Here is a 20,587-nt window from a genome sequence, read left to right as displayed (position 1 = left end):
GTRTTTAAAAAGAAAGGCAGAGTGGAGTGGGCGCACCCTGAATGGTTTTTTGCAGGATTTTATRTGAGGATTTCAGTCTGTACACTTCACCTGCTGCTCTATTTGTCAAACAGAGATGAGAATGGGAGTAGAAGTTGGCAGTTAATGGCTCGTTAAGATTTCTCATMATTTAAATTATCACTGGCTTTACTCTTTAATGAAATGTTAAGACAATATGRTGAACCAGGTTTTGGTTTTTCCTTGTGAATTCACTTCTGTATTTAATTTTTTCAGAAATAAATCTCTGATGCTGTTTCTCTCTGTGCTTCTGGGTCATGTGCGTGTGTCTGCGTGGGCACACCCGGGTGGTGGCYCCTCATCTCCCACTTCACACTGTTCACTGAATGCATTCCAGTAGCTGCTTGAAAATGAAAATTCCATCARTTTGCAAGAATGTGTTGATACATTTMTTTTTTAATTTTATTTTTTAACTTGTTGCTTCTTTAGTACTTTTAAAACGGTCAAATTGATAGATTTGACTCTTTTATTTTGGGCTTTTTTTGGGGCAAGAGTGCGTTTTGGTTTCACTTTTATGTCTGTGCTTGCAGTACATTCTGACGTTCATCACAGCAACGGTGAATATTAAAATTTGGCTGATGGCAAAGATGATGAACTTCTCATATCCCAAAGGGAAAGAGCCTGGAGTCTGTATTCCCAGGGTCAGTGCAGTTCCATACTTAAAATTTCCCTATGAAAAGCAGTTCTGAGAACATGTCCTGAGTGTACTGCTGCTTCCTGGGCATGGTGGTCTCCAGCTTCAGGGTTTTCACCAGCCCAGATCAATGGTAATAAAATAAAATATTAGTACCTGCTGGATCCCAGGCAGCTTGGAACGAGGAAAATGCCTCCCCCAGCTCYGAGGGACCAGGCTCTCCTTACACAGGGAAAAGCTTAATGGATGAGCAAGAGCTGTGCCACTGTAAATGTGTTCTCAGAGAGCTTTTGGAAACTCTGAAAGACTATGTGAGATCTCTGTCTAAGAACAAGACATAATTTCCCCAAAAACATTGGGCTRACCAGGGAAATCCATGGGCTCTGTGAGTGCAGAGGGGCAGAAACTGGAATTTTTTTCCTTATTTGTCACATACAGGCCAGAACAGGAAAATTCTCTGGTAACAGAACTGTCCTTGGAAATAAATTCTCTGGGATAAAAAGTGGCCAAGATCTTAGAGAACTTAATTTTRCCTTTGGAATATGGAGATTTGGCCTTAAAAATCTGGGTCAGCGTAGTGATTGGAGTTTTTTAAACTTCCCAGCCTGGTGGAACTCAGCCAAGGGAGTTCATTTACTTTTGGCTTTAAGAAAAGAGCAAGGAGAGCTGCTGTGCTCCATGGTGGGTGGAAATGGCATTTGCCCCTAAAGACACAGTTGTCGTTAAAAGCCAGGAAGAGAAAGAATATATTCCTGTGGAAACTTGGAATTTGTGAAAGCCTTTTTAGAAGYGGATGAATTGGTGGTGATTCAGGGCAGAGACTCAGATTTCAGGGGTCTCACTTTCACTTTCAGGTCTGCCTTGGGAACAGCCCAAGCTTTTATCAGGAGATCTGTTCCAGTATGGTCATAGGACTTTTGACTTATATCTATTATTTTTTAAAAAAGAARTGCTAGGTTAGAGGAGATTTTGTCTGGTAACAAATTAATAAATTTGTGTGTATGAAATCTACAGGTGTGAATATTAGTACTATGAATAAATTGAATTAAAATCAATTCATTAATTGAAAGGATGTGTAAGTGATGTGCCCTTGTATTTTGAGGAGAAGCACCACTTTAGAAGTTCTGGTGGAGGCTTTGTATTGCCTTTAGGGCTGGCTCATCTGATTGAAAATAATGATTAAGTTTCTAGTGGAAAGACTTCAAAATAATTGTGAGGAGCATCTCTCCACATCAGTATGATAATGATAAAATGTTATTATGCTGACAGCTGTGGTAATTGGGATTTAAGGGTACAATTCTCTTGGAGAGGTCAGTGTTAATGTCACCCTGCTCAACTGTGGCACTGCGAGTGCTAAAGGTGAATTCCTTTTTGATGGCTGTCACTCCAACACTTCCCTTCAAAATTCAACTCTATCCCAGTCTCCCCAATTAATTKACAGAGCTGGAACTTCCAGATGTGCAAGGTCAGACTGGTGGTGTCTTTCTTTGGGGCATTGTCTGGTGCCAGGGTCCTGCAGGTCCCAGGGTGCTGTTTGGGAAGGTCAGAGCATCACTTCTTGTCATCCCTGTGGGAAGCTGAGAGGTTTATTTTAAAATTCTGAGCGAGAAAAAGAAAAGATAACTGACTGAAAGTTTGTATTCCTTGAAATTACTTATCCRTGGGAGGAATGTCCTGACAGGAAGATAGAAAGGGATTGTCTAATGAGCTCAAATTACATTAGAGTTTTTTCCTGAATTTGTGCAGAAGCAGAGCATGTAATGGTGTTAATTACAGTTTGTTTAGTGTGGTGTTAATTACAGTTTGTTTAGTGTGTCACATGTTTTCCATGTGCTGCACTGACCTGAAGGATAATTTTGTCCCTTTTCCCAAAAGAAGCACTTTGTGCATAGTTTATTTTTATTTGTAAGCAGCCAGTGTGAGATGGCTGAGCAGAGTAATCAGGATTCCTTGGCAGGAAGGTGGTTTAATTGTAAGATGGTATTATTATTATTATTATTTTGCAGGGTTTTATGCTAGTTTTTATCTAGTTCCTGCCTCTGCTGTGTCCTGGCTGAAGATGAGTGTGGAAGGCAGCCAGGGCTGTCCACAGTGAAGTGCTTGACCTTCATGGACAGAAAATGGGAATGGAAATCATCCAAAGACCAACTTTGTTGGTTTTAACCCTTTTTTATGTGTAGTCAGAGTTTTTGGAAGGCTCAGTAGAAATAAGAATGTGACAAATAAAGCCTGTTGTGATAGGCAGAGGATAATGGTTTTGAAACTAAAAGAGGTTTAATTTAGTTTAGCTCAAAGGAGAAAGTTTTTTACAAGGAGGGTGGGGAGGGCTGGAATCAGTGGCTGTGTCCAGGGGCTGCTCTGTGCCAGCAGCAGCTTTGGGAAAGGTGTGGATCGTGTTTTGTGGTGTAAATCATCACTTGGGAAGAGCTGGGTCAGCCAGCTCCAGGTCAGTGAGAGCCTCATGCAGTGGCAAAGCTCCCAGTAAACAGTTTTGAAGAAAAAGCATTTTTCACACTTTTTGAGAAGGAAAAGATCCTGGATGAATTACTTCAGTAACTTGCACGTTGAAACAGGATTTGTATTTTAAGCAATTTACACTTTTTATTTAAAATTGCTTTCTTGCCAGGCCTTAGTTGTTAGAAAGCACATTTTGCTAGGARGAAAGAACATGACATTTGCATGAATCATGGAGCCCTTTTCCTGCCTGTACCATGTACTGTGGCATGTTCACATTTYCTAGTTGGAAAGGAGCTTTTTTTGACTTCAGGTTTGTTACCAAATCCTGGTCTGTGTAAGATCAAGGGTTATTTCCTATTATGCTCTAAAGGGAACACAAAACAGCTCAAAATGTGCTGATGGACTTGGGAGGGCTCCTTCATCCTGGTTTTAATTATGGAACTGAGCACAAGCCACTACATCTTATGGAAGGCACCTGGAAAGAAAGGCCTTGTGCATACACTGATTTAACACTGGTGCAATTATGCCAGAGCCATTACAATAACTAATTGGGTCTTAACATAAATTGGTCCATCTGTTTAGACAGAAAAGTTTGCATGGGAATGCAAGTTGAAGTGGAGACAGGCATAAGGCTGTTTCCCTGTTTAAAGAAGTGTCATTTAGCCTTAAATCCATCCAGTGTGTGTGTACCTGTGTGAGTGTGTTACAGCAGCAAAACAGCTTGTTCAGGCTGTGTCACAGACTCTGAAAAAGCAGGTTATGAACTGCCTTCTGTTCATTAATATTGTTTATTGCTAATTGCTTTTTCCTTCATGTTTGCTCTCTGAAAAGCAGTTCCCACGTGCTCTGGGTGGAGGAGGCAGGAAAGCACCGTTCCTCTTCATCCTGCAGGTCTCCTCTGGCAGAAAGAGAATTCCAAAGCTTGCTCTCAACTACAAATCTTCCATCTATTAATACAGTYTTTGCCTTTTTAGCTTTTCTGTCATTTGGAGCGTTTCTGTTGGGGAGCTGCTTCTAACATCTTCTCCATGGTGTGCTTTGACTTGGCAGAGCATCAGAGAACCAGAAGGGAGCTGGAGGGAAGAAGACCCCAATGTTGTGTGGTCAGTACCCAACTAAGAGTGAGGGGAAGGAGCTGAAGATCATGGTGCAGCCAGAGACCCAGCACCGGGCTCGGTACCTGACCGAGGGCAGCCGGGGCTCCGTCAAGGACCGCACGCAGCAGGGCTTTCCCACCGTCAAGGTAGGTGGAACTGCTCCATTTTACAGCCTCCAGGCTCTGTTCTGGTGGGGGAGCAGAGCCCTGGGCTGTGCTGGCTCTCCTGGCATGTCACCAGTTTAACTGGTGTCACAGAGTCACAAGAGAGGGAGGCTGCAAGTCACAGCAGGGATAGATAATCTCGTACACGTCCTGTTAGGCCACAGTTCCTTGAACTGTGTGGCTGTGGAGACACTCCATGCCTGTAAAAGTGGGACAGTGAAACACCTGCTGAGCTTCATTGTTGGTTTTTTGGGTTTTTTTTTGATTGCTTGGTGGTTTTTGTTTTTTATTCAGAGTATCTGAGTTGACGTATACAGAGTGTTTCAGGTGAGTCTTGAGGAGCTCACTGAGGTGTGTTTTGCAGGTTGTACTGCTCAGTGTGGTGGTAGTGAACACAGATGTGGATTGGGAGAGCTGGACAATGGGGTTGAGGAAAGAAGCAGTATTTATGTGCACAGTGCAGCCTATTTCCCTTATGGACTTTAATGCCTTAAAATTCTGGTGCTGAAGGCCTCTTGCTCTAAGCAGAAATAGGAAGAAGGTTACAAGGAGATCTTTGACATTCCTGCTCAGGAAGGAGACTGAGGCTCCTGTGAGTCCTCCAGGGACTGCACACTAATGCTGAGTGGGAATTTGCAGGTCTTGTTTCTTCCCTGTGTGGCCTGGGGAATGCAACTGGAGAATTTGAGGATTTGGGAAGGTTTCCTAATAGAAATGGTAGAGAGGCTCACCAGGAGCAAGGCTGAGCTTTGCTGATATCAAAACTGATATCAAATATGCTCCCACAAGTGATTATGAGAATCACCAGAGAGCTGAGTCCAGGCCAGCACGGCACTGGCACCATGGCAAACGGCATACTGGTCATACTGGGAGGAGTGTGGCCAGCAGGTCGAGCAAGTAGACAGCTAGATTTGTTACCATACAGATAAGGAGGGTGAAAGAGATTTCATTTTATGTTTTTTCTTAGTTATGTCACTTTGAAAAAGCAGCAAAGCCGTTTTCAACCCAAACTAACCTTCCAGGTCCACAAAGAGATGTTTGTGATCCAGCCCTTAAAATTTGTGCTGACTGCTGCTGACAGAATGGAGATGTGGATTTACCTTCAAAGTTCTGTTCAGCAGTGTTAGGAAAACCAGCAGCYCTTCCTTCACTCAGTCCTGAGCAATGCAGAACTCCAGTAAAGTTTCATCAGAAAAGAATCCATTCATATTGGCCTGTTGCTATGGGGATTTAGTGCCCATTTATGTGGATTTTCTTAATGGGCCTTTGTTCATCTGAATTTCCTTTTAATTCATTTCCCAGTTACCCTTTAGCACCCATCAGTGAAAATTCTCTTTGGAAGAGTCTCATGTTACTGAATTCCTGGAAGTTCCAGTTTGCTTTACCAGTAGGCAGACGAGTTCATACCCTGCAGATAAAACTCTGCCAGGGCTGGACAGACAAATGAGTCAGTGAATCTTCAGGAAATCTGAGCTAGTGGGAAAAAATTATGTTACAAGACAAGGGGGCTTTTTGTTTTGTTGGTGTGGTTTAGAGATGGGGAAGAGCAGTGTGAGAATAGTGGTGCTCAGAGGAGATCTGGTGCATGGCTCTGACACAGGCCAGGGGAGCAGCAGGTTCTGTGGGTGTTTAAATGAAAAAACTGCTCCTGATGGCTTGGAACCTGAGTGTAAATCAATATGCACCCATGAAAGTGTAGAACCAAGCCTTAATCAAGAGATTGGCAGCTGAGCCCTTTGTTGTGAGCTCTACCTGTGGTTCCCATGTGGGTGCCTGTGTTGGCCACCTCCAGAATTTTGTGGCTTTGCTCATCTGTGACAGTCACATTTGCTGTTTTCTCCTTTTGGACATGAGGAGCACGTGTGTGCACAGTGATTTTAGCAGCATTTGCTGGTTTATTTAATTTTTTCCTTTTTTCAAACTTGCTACAAACTTCAAAACTTAACTTTTTTAAGTGTGTCAGGGAATAATCCCCCAACAGATTCTCCAGAGAATTCTGCTCTCATTTGCATCTCCTCACTGATAAAACTTGAGCTTCTTTCTGCAGGTTTTGCCTTGACTTCCAGGCCTGGGACAAAAGACAGCATTGTCACCCAGAAATCCTTGAGCAACAAATGTGTCTCAGTGGAAACATTAAAATACTAATTTTATCTCCTAGAATGCTCTGGCAAGGAATTCCCATCTCTGGCCTGGGAATTTGGCAGCAATCTAATGTTTCTTTTCACTTGGAGTATTCTTCTTAACTATTTCCAAAAAAGAAAGATAATGTCTTTTGTAATGCAATTCCAGGTTTACTTCTGGTCTTCCTTTACCTCAGTATTTTTGGTCTGTGGCAGTAGTGGGATCCCATTAATGAAAAAAGCATTGAGAGGACACGAACCTTGCCACGCCGGAGTGTTGATGTTATGAAAATGAGTRTATTTTTCACTGACATGCTCTGGGATAATTGTGGCTTGCACATGGACTTGGAGGAGGTTGTTAAAAGTCTGATCTGCTCTTATTTATGAAGTGTTTCACTGAATCCTGACATTATAAACTTTTAAGTAGGAGATGTCCAGTTGCCATTTTTAATTTTTATTTTGGTGTCTGAAGGAAGGCTGGGCTTACATGGTTGTACCATTCAGTTATACCATTCATTCCTCCCTCTGCTTCCCCTTCATCCTGTTCTGACTCTTGCAGGGGTTTTGCAAGTGTTGGACAATTCTAATCTGGTTGCAGGAGGATTTCAAGGTGCATCTGGCATGGGGGTGGGATCCTGGCATGCCAGTGGTTAGTGCCTGTGCATGTATTGACCAGCAAACTTTGACACCTTTGGAATCAGCCCCAGGAAATGTTCTGGATGTGGATGCTGCAGGGGGGAAAGGAGAATCCTGAGCAGAGATAAAGGAATATTCACAGTTGGGGTGAGAGCAGGAGGCTGTAAGAGCTGTGAGAATTGCAGTTGGGATAACTCTGTGTGAAGATAGACAGGATTCAGGCTGGTTTAAACCCAGATAGAATAACGACAGCACTCCTTGCTGGTGTTAATACCCCCTTTTACCTTGCAGCTGGAAGGGCACAACGAGCCCGTGGTGCTGCAGGTGTTTGTGGGCAACGACTCCGGGCGGGTGAAACCCCACGGCTTCTACCAGGCGTGCAGGGTGACGGGCAGGAACACCACACCCTGCAAGGAGGTGGACATCGAGGGCACCACTGTCATCGAGGTGGGGCTGGACCCGAGCAACAACATGACCCTGGCGTGAGTAGCTGCTCTCAGGAATATTTCYGTTCATTTAGCTTTGGGAACTGATTTCAGTCTTGGCGCTCTCTCTGCTCCTCAGAGATTTGGTGTACTCAAACACAATTCCAGGTAGTCCCTGTGCTTTTTGGACATAGAACCCAGTATCCTGGGTAAATTGCAATATTCTTTTTAACACATCAGGCTGTGTTTGCATCTGTTGTTCTTTTTTTTTTTGGTTTAAATCATTTTGGTTGGGGTCCATCTGAAAGCCAGCACTGCCTCACTCACCTGGCCCTGTACATCTCCCCTAGGACCACACTTATGGGAGGACGTATCTGTCACTTCCAAGTCCCACTGACCATAAATAATATGACTACAGTAAGTTTTCTTCTACTCCTGCTTTCTTCAAGCGAATGCAGAATATTTTAAAGCAATCCTAAGAACACAGATTTTGCCCTGGGGATGGAAGAATGAAGAGCTGTGATTTTAAATTGAATACTTACCAGAATTATATTGCACTTTCTGTTTTATTCATGCTTGCATATGCCTTTTTTCCCATGATTCATCATCCAAATTAGGCAGGGTTGAATGAAAAATTGAAAAAGGTCATAGATTTCATGTAAATAAAAAGAAATCTAATAACATTTCAGTAATTACCTCAAGGCCTTTGACTTTGGCTTATGAAACTACTCGAGAAATTATTAAAGATGCTGAACTTACTAACTGTGAAGCTGCTGTGTTTTGTGTTGGTAGGGTTGAYTGTGTGGGAATCCTGAAGCTGAGGAATGCTGATGTGGAAGCCAGGATAGGGATTGCTGGCTCCAAGAAGAAAAGCACCCGAGCTCGGCTTGTCTTTCGTGTCAACATCACACGCAAGGACGGCTCCACCCTGACCCTGCAGACACCTTCCTCCCCAATTCTGTGCAGTGAGTGTCAAACCAAAGAGCTGGGAGTTTTAGTGTGATTTCTGCATGGAAAGGGTGGCCAGGCACTGGAAGGAGAGATTTGGGAGTCCCCATCCCTGGAGGTGCCCAAGGGGTGACTGGAGCTCAGTCCAGCTCTGGGCTGGTGCCAAAGTGGGCATCAGGCACAGCTTGGGCTCCATGGTCTGGGGGGGATTTTCCAAACCTAATGATTCTGTGATTCTGTGAAAATGCCTCGAGGGAAAAAAACCTACCCTGTGTTAATTTCTGATAATTTCAGAATTGCTAAAGCTAAAATCAAGTGGATTGATTTTTATTTGTGGTGGGGTATTAGTTGAAGTTGTAGTTCAATATCCTTGATCTTCAGTTAAATTAATTTTTGCCTCTTAAAATGTCACAATTTTTATCATGATTACTTTGCAAAATGACTCTGATACAACTTTCAATCTCTTCTGTRTTGTCACATTCMTCCCTSAGCTCTCAGTGCTAGACAGGACTCWCAATAACTCAGCAAGCCTGGCTCTCTCAGCTGTGGTCCTTGCATGGACCAGAGGCTGAATCTGTTCTGCTTCAGCGCAAGAACAAAACTTTTTATAGCTCTTTATTAAGCTGCTATGTTTAGCACRAGCACAGATGGCTGCCTTGGCTGGGGAGGTTCCGCTGACCAGCAGGGAAAAGGGAATCATGGAATGGTTTGAGCTGGAAGGGACCTTAAAGCTCATCTTGGTTCACCCTCATCTTGATGAACRAGATGCAGAGCTTTTTCTCTGTGCATGGAATGAGTAGAGGAGCTCCTGGGCACTTGTACTGTGCTCTCTCCATGGTATAAAAAAGATTTTTTGTGGTTATTTCAGTCATCTTTGCAGCTCCATTCCAGTCAGTAGAGCATGGTGGTATCTCACAGTAATGGAGTATCTGATATAAATTTTCAGATTTCAGATAAAAACATTTTCTAGAAAATCTCCCAAAGTTGCTCCTGTGTCTCTTTTGTTTGTGTCATTAATTTCCTGGTTAAGGATAAAATTATTTCAGCCACAGAAGAAAAGGGAATGGAAATCACCTGATGTTTTCTTAGTTCAAAATTTGCTATTGTGAGTAGACGCTGAGAGTCTGAGATGAAACATTTAGAGACTGCTTTTAAAATAGGCTGTTGAGCTAAAAAAAGCTGTATTTGGTGAAAGGATTGAATTGATTTGGTTTTTGGCAGGCTGGGGTTTGGTTACTTGCTAAGAAAACCTTCTCAATTGTGTAAGTTGCTAAGAGATTGCCCGGGAATTTTACAGTGTCTCCACTGCTGGAAGTTTTAAAACACAAAAACAAAATACTCTGGTCAGACTTTGGGGAATATGTGGGTAAAACTGAGAATGGTGTGAAGGCTGAGGGGAATTCTTGAGGCTCCTTCCAGAACTCTGTGCTTCTCTCTTAACTTACTCTGAAGCTATGGGGACTTGCAGTAGACCTTGGCCAAGCAAATAGTGCTGGCACGTGGGTGAAAATAGCACAAAATGTGGAGTTTATTGAATATAAATCATCTCCTCAAKCACTTTACACCGGGTTGGTTTGCTACACACACCTTACTACATATGTGTAATGTACCTTWGCACAAGGTTTGCATTTACACCCATCAGAGCTGGTTTACATTGTGTTTTATAACGAGTAATGTTCCTGAGACCATAGAAAAGGCATTAAGGAGCTGCAGGCTCTTTATTTAAGGCCTGTGTTTTAAATAGGCTTTGTTAACTTGTTAGCAAACCTAAATCCAGTTACTCTTTTCATGTGCCTTGAGCATATTCAGTGGTTGCGTAACGGTTGCCTGGGAACCCRCAGCCAGAGTTGTAGAAAAATCCCTTCTGAAAGGTCATTAAATAATTTGGAGTGGTACAGGATGTATGTTCTGCTGTGTAGTAAGGCCAGAGAATATTGTTATTAAACATTCAAAATGTGCCAGGCAAGTGCAGAGCACGAGTCTGGATGTGTGCCCCAGGGAGTTTGGGGAGGAGAAAAGGTGCTTGAGGAGCCTTCGTTAGAAACTGGGATTATTTGATATTTATTGTGTCAAAACACATTATTTTAAAATGTATCTCTGTTTAAATTGTCTGCAGTGCTCATTTGCATTCAGCACACGTGGTCCTGTTTGCTATAAGCTTTTAGAAGAATGGGAATGATTTGCAGCAAAGGCAGTTTATGATAAGAATGATAGAAATAATCATCTGGATCTCTGGCACAGGGCCATCCATGGCTGTGTGTCTGTAAAACCAAATCCTCTTGTCTTGTTTATTGGATTCAAATTGCTAAAATTCCCAACTRCAGAGATGTGAGTCTTGCAGGGATTTGGAAAGGACCTTGAAGCCCATCCTGTTCCACCCCTGCCATCAGGGGATGGGGAAATCACTGCTTCTGCTCTTTTGCAGAGCAGAACTAGATAAGCTTCACAAAAAAGGAAAGTTATAACAGGGAATAATTTTTTATTATTTATAGAAATATATAAAGAAATAATAGAAATGGTTATATTCTGAAGAGTTTGTCATGAAATACATGATAAAGAAAGCAGCTCAGGAATTATTTTGTTTTTCCCTTATAACCCTGTAAGTAAAAGTGATTTGGTTTGGGTGTTGATATTTTTTTGATTCCAGACTCTGTTTTTTTCCCCTTGCAGCTCAGCCAGCAGGAGTCCCAGAGATCCTAAAGAAAAGTCTCCACAGCTGTTCAGTGAAGGGTGAAGAGGAAGTTTTTCTGATTGGCAAGAACTTCCTAAAGGGAACAAAAGTGATTTTCCAAGAAAATGTTTCCGGTTAGTGTGAAAGCAGTGCTGGCTTTGGGTGCTGAGCAGAGCTGGGGTCGGGGTTTCACTGCTGGGGAAAGCTCAGTCCTGGAGAGCAAACTGAGGAGCAGAGTCAAATAAAYAAGCAGCACTAAAATAAATTACTCTGTAGGATGTGCAGTAACTTATGCTTTTAAATTTTCATTTAGATGAGAATTCTTGGAAGGCAGAAGCTGAAATAGACATGGAATTATTTCATCAGGTAATTTTGTATTATTATTACTACTATTAATATTATGACTATTAATATTATTACTGCTAATACTGTTATTATTGCTATTATTATCATTATTATTTTTAATTTAAAAATACACTGCCTCTGTTTTCAAAGAAATATCAATTGAATCTTGCCCTCTTTCTGAGCATTTCTAGAAATAGTACTCATTTTCTTCATGCAAGCACTATTGGGAGTTGGGTAGAATATAATATTGGGTTTACACAGCTATAATTGTTCCGTTTTTAATGAGATCCTACAGTGGATTTGGTGGGCAGCTCTTTGCCCTTACACACAATGGAATTAAAAGGCCTAACCCAGTTTTCCCAGCAGTTTTCCATGGAAGGAGATTGTGTGTACACCATAATCTTTATAGCTGGCTGAATTTCTGTTTCACTCTGAAATGTTTTACAGCATATTTATTGTTTTTGACACAAKTAAGTGTCTTTATGGACTCTTTGCCTGCAAATGGTGTCACAMAAGTGCTGTTCTGCTCCCATTTCCAAAGGCAGTGTCCCACATGTGCATTGCCCCAGTGTCCCGGGTTTTTGTGGTAGTTTTTCACTCTATTTCTATTTTGATGGATGTAAGGCAGCACTAAGATCAGTAGTAATAAAATGTGATTTTTTTCCAATTCTTTTTGCCTTGCAGAATCACCTTATTGTGAAGGTGCCACCATATCACGACCAGCAAATCACCTCAGCTGTCTCAGTGGGAATTTAYGTGGTGACCAACGCTGGGAGATCTCACGATGTGCAGCCCTTCACCTACACTCCAGAGCCAGGTGAATTGAGTGGGATGGAAACTGGGGCAGGAATGGCCATTTCACCTGCTGAACACCTCACTTCCCCCTCCACAGGGTTTGCTCCATGCTACAGGAATGTTAAGTCACGCAGATCTTTCCAAACTCCTCCTCCTGGCGAGTTTTGCTCTGTTAATAATAAAATCTAAAGGCTTTGCTTWTCTCATTTATGTGCCAAATACCTCGAATTCCAGTTGTTCTTATATAGCAGCATCCATTTCTAGTTTAAGGATCAAAATGAAGCTAGCAGAATAAAAAAATCAACATATCCATACAATGTACCAAAGAAACCAAGAAATCCCACCAGGCTTTATCCTGAGGAAAGCTGSAATTTGCCCACTCCATGTATTTTAGTTTATTTATTTATCTGTATCAGAATAGACAGTGCAAAGGTTTGTGTCGGTTTCAAAGAACAYGAATTTCTTTAAGCTATAAGGAATTGTTTTGGTTTGCTTTGTGTTTTTTTGCCTTGTTTGCTGATTTAACGTAAGGAAGTTCTCAATGTGTTTTGTCTCAGCAGCTGGGACTCTGAATGTTAATGTGAAGAAGGAAATCTCCAGCCCAGCCCAACATTGTTCTTTTGAAGAGGCTATAAAAGGTACTAAATTGATTCTTATCAGTGTTCTTAATGATTTAACTATGAATTCCTGCCCAAATTCAGAGAAATGAATCAGACATCCTGTGATAAATCTGTGCTTATAAAATCTGGCTCTATTCTTMCAGGGAGGTTTGTTTTCTGACTCTGAATATTTTACTTCATACCAGTTTTCTTRTATTTTAGTACTAGCTGATATAGAACAAAAATTTTGTGAAAAGTAATACTAAACCTTCAAATATTTTTTCATTCATTAGACTCTACAGTCTCATCTTTATTTAGTATGTCATCAAGTGAAGAATAAAAAAGAAGCCTAGGATAAGAATTAGAAACTGTGTAGTGTTTGTAAAGCAACTTTACAATGTGTTAGGGAGGATAATTCAACATGTGGTGACTTTAAACCTGCAGAGAATAACTGGGGGGAGAAATTTTCAAAAATATGTAGGGCAATGAAACGAGCTGGTAAAGCACTGCACTGCTAAGACMTTTCCAGTAGCCAGCTTGAAAAGATGAGGAAAATAATAACTAATATACAGGGTAAGCCTGACATCCATCTAATTTAGTGTGGAGCTTAACTGAGGGAAGATCCCAGCTGCTCCAGGAGARCAGCTGCTGCTCCTCAGAACACAACGTGCTGCTGCTGTTCCTCAGTTAATTTATGCAATAAATCTGAATTTACCTTCTTGTGGGGATTCTGTGTCAGCTCCTCTTTGATAGTTCATTCCTGTACCTGTTCTGCTCCAGGTTAATGGTGCACCAGAGGTCAGAGAATTTTCTCTGTGCTGTATGTACTTTGTTCTGCTTTTTTTTTTCATGTGCAGAAATTACACTGCCACATTACTGTGAGGTTTAAATTTGGTTAAAGTGTGGAGATTTGTTGCTTTACATTGAAGAGTAATTCTTTAATTTACTTAAAGGAGTTATAGAGTGATGGGTTTTACATTGCCCCTTTTATTCTTGTTTTCTTTGTGGCTGCAGCAGTGAAGGCCACGGGCTGTAACCTGGAGAAGGTGAACATTCTTCCTAGTGCCTTGATAACTCCACTCATGCCAAGCAGTATGATCAAGAATGAGGATGTGGCTCCAATGGAAGTAAGTGCAGGAAAATGCTCTCCCCCTGTGTTCCAGGGGAGTGCAGTGGGGGCTGAGCACAGCAGCTTTCTGGGTCTGAGTTACACCCACCCCTTGGTCCATCTTTTCATAGTGGAGAAGAGTAACAGGGAAAGAGTCGTGTCCAGGATCAGTCTGGGCAAAACACAGGCACAGAGCATGAGTAAAACAGACCCTTTCCTTAGATAACTCACCTGTTCCTGCCCCYGGGCAGATGGAGTGGTTAGTGACACTGTCCTGTGACACAGAACTAGAAAATTACTGTAAGAATATTCTTTTAATCAGTTCTTAGCATTGCTGTCATTAAATTGTGCCATGATTCCATTGTGGGAGTAGTGTTTTCACTGCTAATCATTTGCTTGCTGGTTTGAGTGTGTCTGGAGAGATAGACARCCTGCACATTTCCCTCTGATCTTCCCAGGACATCGGGGATTTGGGGAAATTGTATCAGTAAAACCCCTGTCAGTTTATCACTTACTGAGTGTCTGGCTCTTCTCAGGCTTCAAACGTGGTTGGACCAACTCAGCAAAYGTTGGAAAACAGCATGTCCGGCATATCAACTTCTGCTTCCCATTTACCTTCTGAAAGTGAAAACCAGCAGCAAATCCAGCCCAAGGTGTACACCCCGGAGAGCCTGAGCACGATCCAAACRCAGGACATTTCCCAGCCTGGCAGTTTCTCAGCAGTGTCCAGCACTGGGCAGCTCCAGAACAGCGATGCCCTGCTGCAGCAGGCTCAGTTCCAGCCCAGGGACTCCCAGCCCAGGGAGGTGCTGCAGTCGGATGGCACCGTGGTGACACTGTCCCAGCTGGCTGAGGCATCACAGCAGCAGCAGCCCACGCTCTCAGAGCCAGCCCAGGCCCTGCAGCAGCAGATTTCCTCCAGCATCTTCTCCTCAGCCAGTGGTGTGAGCCAGCTCCAGAACACCATCCAGCAGCTCCAGGCTGGGAACTTCCCCACCAACACGGCCACAGGCAGCAACAGGAACGTGGACTTGGTGCAGCAGGTTCTGGAAGCTCAGCAGCAGTTATCTTCCGTTCTGTTTTCGGGCTCAGACAGCAACGAGGATGTCCARGATCAGCTGAACGCAGACATCTTCCAGCAGGTCAGCCAGATCCAGAACAGTGTCAGTACTGGGATATTTTCCTCCTCAGACACAGCTGTCCATTCCAGAGGGGAGAACCTTCTGCCCGGCCGAGCTGAGAATGTTCACTCGCAGCCTGAAAGTGCCCTGTCCAACCAGCAGCAGCAGCAGCAGCAGCAGCAGCAGCAGCAGCAGCAGCAGGCCATGGAGACCTCAGCAGCCATGGTGATGGGGATGCAGCAGAACATGTGCCAGGCGGCCCCGCAAATGCAGTCGGATCTGTTCTCCTCCAGCACGGCGGGGAACGGGGCCCTGCAGCAGTCCCCGGTGTACCAGCAGGCTTCTCACATGATGGGTGGGTTATCCACGAGTGAGGACATGCAGATGCAGTGTGAGCTCTTCTCCTCATCCCCAGGGGTTTCTGGCAGCGAGGCGGCCGCCCCGGCCCAGCAGCCGGTGTCCAACAGCAGCCCTGCCATGTTCCAGCCAGCCAGCTCTGCAGAGGGAGAGGAGGCCTCGGGGCAGAGCAAACAGATGCAGAGCTCTGTGTTYCAGACCATGGTTCAGATGCAGCACAGCGGGGAAAGTCAGTCCCAGGTKAATCTCTTCTCATCGACCAAGAGCATGATGAGTGTCCAGGCCAGCGGGACTCAGCAGCAGAGTGGGGGTCTCTTCCAGCAGGGCGGAGAAATGATGTCCATTCAGTCGGGGAGCTTCATCCAACAGTCCCCACACTCACAAGCTCAGCTTTTCCACTCTCAGAACCCTATTGGTGACACTCAGAATATATCCCAGGAAACACAAGGATCCATTTTTCATAGCTCAAATTCCATTGTCCACAACCAGACCAACACTAATTCCTCTGACCAACTGCAGCCCCCGATGTTCCACTCTCAGAATGCCATGGGTGTCTTGCAGAGCTCCTCGGTGCCTCAAGACCAGCAGTCTGCCAACATGTTCCTTTCCCAGAGTTCCATGAGCAACCCTGCCACTCAGGAAGAGCAGATGTCATTCTTTACAAGCCCAAATCCCATTTCTCCTCTTCAGACAGCAACCAACACTGAGCAGCAGACGTCTTTCCAGCAGCAGACACAGATGTCTCATATGCAGAGCTCCATGCTTCCCCAGGAGCAGCCCCAGACTCAGCCTGCCCAGCAGGGTTTGTTCCAGTCCCAGGTGTCCTTGGGCTCCATCCAGTCCAGCTCCATTCCTCAGAACCAACAAGGAGCCATCTTCCAGCCTCAGCATTCGATTGTTGCTATCCAGAGCAGCCCTCCAGCTCAGGAGCAGCAGCAGCAGCAGCAGCAGAACATGATGTTCAGCAATCAAAATGCAATGAATACAATGGCCTCTCAAAAGCAGAACATGATTTTCAATCCCAGTCAAAACCCAGTTACCAATCAGGAGCAACAAGGCCAGTCCATTTTTCATCCACAGTCCAACATGGCCTCGATAAACCAGGAGCAGCAGCCCATGCAATTCCAGAGYCAGACCACAGTGTCTCCTCTCCAGAATCCTGGCTCCAACCAGGCCGAAGCACAGCAGCCAACCATCTTCCATAACTCGCCCCAGATTCAGCTGGTCCAAGGGTCCCCAAGTTCTCAAGAGCAGCAGGTCACTCTSTTCATCTCCTCAGCTTCCATGTCTGCCCTGCAGAACAGCATGAGCCAGCCAGAGCTGCAGCAATCCCCCATGTACTCATCCCAGAACAGCATGGCAGGRATGCCAGGAACTGCCTCTCCTCCTCAGCAGCAGGCTCCTCTGTTCCACAGCACGGCGGGGAGCGCCATCAACCAACTGCAGAACTCACCGGCAGCATCGCAGCAGACATCGGGAATATTCCTGTTTGGCATCCAGAACAGTAAGTGCTCAGAGCCTGATAGGAGCTGCCACACAGCCAGGCCATGCTTGGGGTGGGAGGGACATTAAACATCACCTGCATCCAGTGGCCATGGGCAGGGACACCTTCCACTGTCCCCAGGGTGCCCCAATGTCCAGCCTGGCCTTGGGCACTGCCAGGGATCCAGGGACACCCACAGCTGCTCTGGGCACCCTGTGCCAGGGTAGAATCTTTCCCTAATACCTAATCCAGAAATGATTGTGCTCTCTCAAGAGAGCATTTCTCTTGCTGTATTTGGTTTCCACAATATACACATTGGCTTTCTCCATTTTATTGAAGGAAAGCAAGGATTTTAGAACCTGTAGAGTCCAGAAATGTGTCTCTTGAAGTGTTTTTAGCTGCACTTTTCCTTGTTCCCTCTCTGGAGCCAGCCTCCATGAGCAGTTGTGCGGGCTGTGGAGCCTTTCCCTGTGTGCCCAGCTCTGTTGGTGCCTGTCAGCCCCAGCAGTGAGCGGTTCAGCTGTTGTCACAGTGGGCTGTAGCRGCTCTTACCGGGACACAGAGCTGTTTGTGGGGACTCTTGTGCTATGCCAAGATCCTGAYGTGTCCCTCTGTCCCCAGACTGTGGCCAGCTGCTGCCCCCCGGGCCGGGGGCMCTGCCGGACGAGCTGATGGCCATGGGGCAGCCCGGGCAGCCCCAGGGTGAGGCACAGCCTGCGGTGCCAGCGCTCCTGTCCCAGCAGCTCCCCGAGACCCCAGCGCTGCCCTCGGCCATGGCCACCAACCAGAACATGGAGAAAATCGACGATCTGCTCGTGTCCTTGCAGAACCAGGGCAACAACATGGCTGGCTCCTTTTAATTCGGCARGTAAGTGCTCACTTGGGGTCTCTGGGTTCTTTTCCTGCTGCACGTGGGCTTTGTTCAGGGTGTTTGTGCCTTGTAGTATGTGACTGTGCTTTGAGAGGTCAGCTAAAACACCCGTGAGGCTGAATTAAGAGTGTAATAACAGAATGAAGTTATAAAACCAGTCAGAGGTCAGAACGTGTACGAAACAGTTCTGAGACGGTGTCTGAAACAGTTCTGAGACTGTGTCTTGTTCAATTCTCCTTTTTTGTCATATGCTGTGACAGACTGGTGCTTTGTTAGGGAGCAGATAGATCACCGACAGATCAAAACCTTGTGAAACATGACTGTAGTTAAAAAACTTGAGACTTACTGAGTAAACAACACCTCAAGTCTGAACTGTTCTTAACTCTTCCTCCGCGTTACAATAATGTAATGTGAAAATGTTTTGGTGGAATGTGGCAGCTRCTGAGTGTGTTAAAACAGCAGCCAGCATCAGCTGTTGCTAGGAAACATTCTGCTTTTGGAAGGTGCCTTTTGCAGAGGGGAAAGAGCCTTTGACTACAAATGAACACCAAGAACCGGGATGATTCCAGTGAGGTTGTGGTGTATAACTTGGGCTGGGCTTGTCYTAAATCCCCCCTGAGTTTTCACTGAAGGGATGCACTTCATTCTCTAATCTAAAGGGGTTTGTGTGTGGAGTTTGGAGTCTCTCCAGAGCTTCCCTTGCTCCTCAACCTTATTGTGCTGCCTGCTCATGAGGAGCACCCTGAAGATGAAGTCGCTGCACAGAACAAAGAGGGAACTGTGTTTAGTTATGTCTGACTTTTCTGCTTGTTTCCTCCTGCAGAAATTCTGTGAAGAAAAAAAAGCGACGACTTCCCAGATCCTCTGAGACCTTCCGACTCCGGATTAGGCTGCGTGGAACCAATTGCTTCTGTGGAAAAGCGGCCTCTTTAAAGAGCACACGMGTGGCCAGTGGCAGAGCTGAGGCCGTGGCCACAGAGTTTGGGCTCCATAGTGCCAATAATGCTGAGGAGTTATGCTTTGTGTTACTGGGGCGTGGGGTTGGGCTGTTACCAGGTTCTCAAACCTCGTTACCGTGGGGGCTCTTGGAATTTAAAGCATATCTGGTCAGTTATTATTGTTGTTAGAAGGTAATCCATGTTACCACGTTTACTTTTTCCTTCGTATTCCTTCTTCACATCCCCTCCTTTGCCTGGGGAAGCTCACGAAGCAGAAACAGCAGCTGCCTCTGCCCCAAGCCGTGACTCAGTGAAAGGATTTCTCCATTGACACGGAGTGGGAGAGCCAAACCCACCCTTTATTAATTGAAAGTATTGGTAACTGTAATAAGCAAGCAGAGAATTGCTGCTGTAAATAACCAGTTCCCATCTGAGAATGGGATTAACGGTTTTCCACATCCCTTACGTGGAGCTGTACATAGAGCAAGGGGTTGGTGGCTCTACAAAATGAAGAAATGAAGGGGAACTTCCAATTGATCTTAATCTCTAAAACACCTTCAGCTTGAAAAGAGCACTCTGTGAGGCTGGGGAAGGGACTCCTCTGTGTCTCTGATGGGTGAGAGCTCTGTGAAGCCTCCTGAGCTGTTCCCAAACCAGCCTTCTCCCTTTCATTCTTTCCATAGTTTTCCTTCTCTCCCTCAGTTTCATATTGTGTTTTCAAAAAAAAGACATAAATGTCCTACTGGCTTTAAAGCTCAGAAACAGCTTTTAGGAATCCTTGGCAGTAAATTGYTTAGTCAGTAGAAGCTTTGACAAATAATCAAGGAGTAAGGAGAGAGGAAGCAATTTCTCCACCACCTTCTAAATGCAGGAATCCCCCTTAACCCCCCACTTCCAGCTGTGACTGATGGAAATCTTCAGCTTGGCTTTTCTCCAAGTAGGGGGCAAATTGCATCATTTTTAAGCCTTCTTAAAACATCACTTCATCCTGAGCTGTTGCATCTTTGTAGCACACGGAGCTCATCRCAGTTCTGAAGTGATTTTTCCTTTTTTTCTACCACCGAGCCCCAAGTCTGGTTTCYAGATTGTCATGTTTAATTCAAGAATAAAATCATTGACTGATGTTATCGAATGTAAAAGCAACCCACTCCAGACCATGCAGGTGTATTGTGAGGCATGTGGATTTTTTTGGGTGCTTCAACTCTCCGGACAGTTTGTGATCTCTCACTACAGCCTCGCTCAGATCCGTTTTCCTCCCCGTTCCGCCTCAGTAGAGTGTAGCTGATATCACGTCATTTTTTTTTCATTTTTGTTATTTGAAATAACAAAAGAACATTTTTTTATTTTTTTTTTTTTTGAAATAACAAAAGAACAGTTCTGTAAATGTTTTTTTTTTTTTAAGTTCCTCGAGTCTGTTTACTGTGTGTTTTCCCCTTAACTCGTGTGCGTAGTTGAGCCGTGTAGAGTTTTTGTTGGTTTTCCTGGATTTCCCCCGTTTGTTGGTCTGTCACCACGTTCGCTTTCTCTTTCTGTCTCTCTCTTTCTCTCTCTCATTGAGAGGCATTGAATTATGTTTTCAGTAGTAAGGCTTCTTGCCGATATGAAGGGAACTTTTCAGAAAGAGACCTGCTCTGGGTCATTTAATTTTGAATACAGTTTTCAATCGTTCAAGTTTTGGATGGTTTATATCTAATGTGTGTTTCATTTTTTTGGAAAGCTATATTTTGTATTTAGGAAATGGTATAACTATTTTGCTATTTG

The 20,587-nt window shown here is 44.4% G+C and overlaps 1 protein-coding gene across 6 annotated transcripts in view; it reads left to right on the top strand.

Moving 5' to 3' along the window:
- NFAT5 (nuclear factor of activated T cells 5) overlaps nucleotides 1-20,163 on the top strand; it is a 32,053-nt gene extending 11,890 nt beyond the window's left edge. For 3 of the 6 annotated variants that reach the window (XM_057384994.1, XM_057384993.1, XM_057384992.1), the window contains 11 exons: nucleotides 4,199-4,391; nucleotides 7,457-7,647; nucleotides 8,383-8,555; nucleotides 11,209-11,343; nucleotides 11,523-11,575; nucleotides 12,239-12,371; nucleotides 12,907-12,987; nucleotides 13,963-14,075; nucleotides 14,593-17,038; nucleotides 17,639-17,885; nucleotides 18,712-20,163. In XM_057384994.1, coding sequence (XP_057240977.1) covers nucleotides 4,199-4,391; nucleotides 7,457-7,647; nucleotides 8,383-8,555; nucleotides 11,209-11,343; nucleotides 11,523-11,575; nucleotides 12,239-12,371; nucleotides 12,907-12,987; nucleotides 13,963-14,075; nucleotides 14,593-17,038; nucleotides 17,639-17,877 — 3,757 coding nt within the window. In that variant the 3' untranslated portion in view covers nucleotides 17,878-17,885; nucleotides 18,712-20,163. The remainder of the gene's footprint in view (nucleotides 1-4,198; nucleotides 4,392-7,456; nucleotides 7,648-8,382; nucleotides 8,556-11,208; nucleotides 11,344-11,522; nucleotides 11,576-12,238; nucleotides 12,372-12,906; nucleotides 12,988-13,962; nucleotides 14,076-14,592; nucleotides 17,039-17,638; nucleotides 17,886-18,711) is intronic. The other 3 variants (XM_057384995.1, XM_057384991.1, XM_057384990.1) reach the window with 3 other exon arrangements.
- The last annotated feature ends 424 nt before the right edge of the window (nucleotides 20,164-20,587 follow it).

Source organism: Malurus melanocephalus, unplaced genomic scaffold (assembly GCF_030028575.1).
Source record: "Malurus melanocephalus ecotype Western Australia unplaced genomic scaffold, MMel_1.1 scaffold_766, whole genome shotgun sequence".
NCBI classification, from domain to species: domain Eukaryota; kingdom Metazoa; phylum Chordata; class Aves; order Passeriformes; family Maluridae; genus Malurus; species Malurus melanocephalus.
This window is presented reverse-complemented; position numbering and strand designations above follow the sequence as displayed.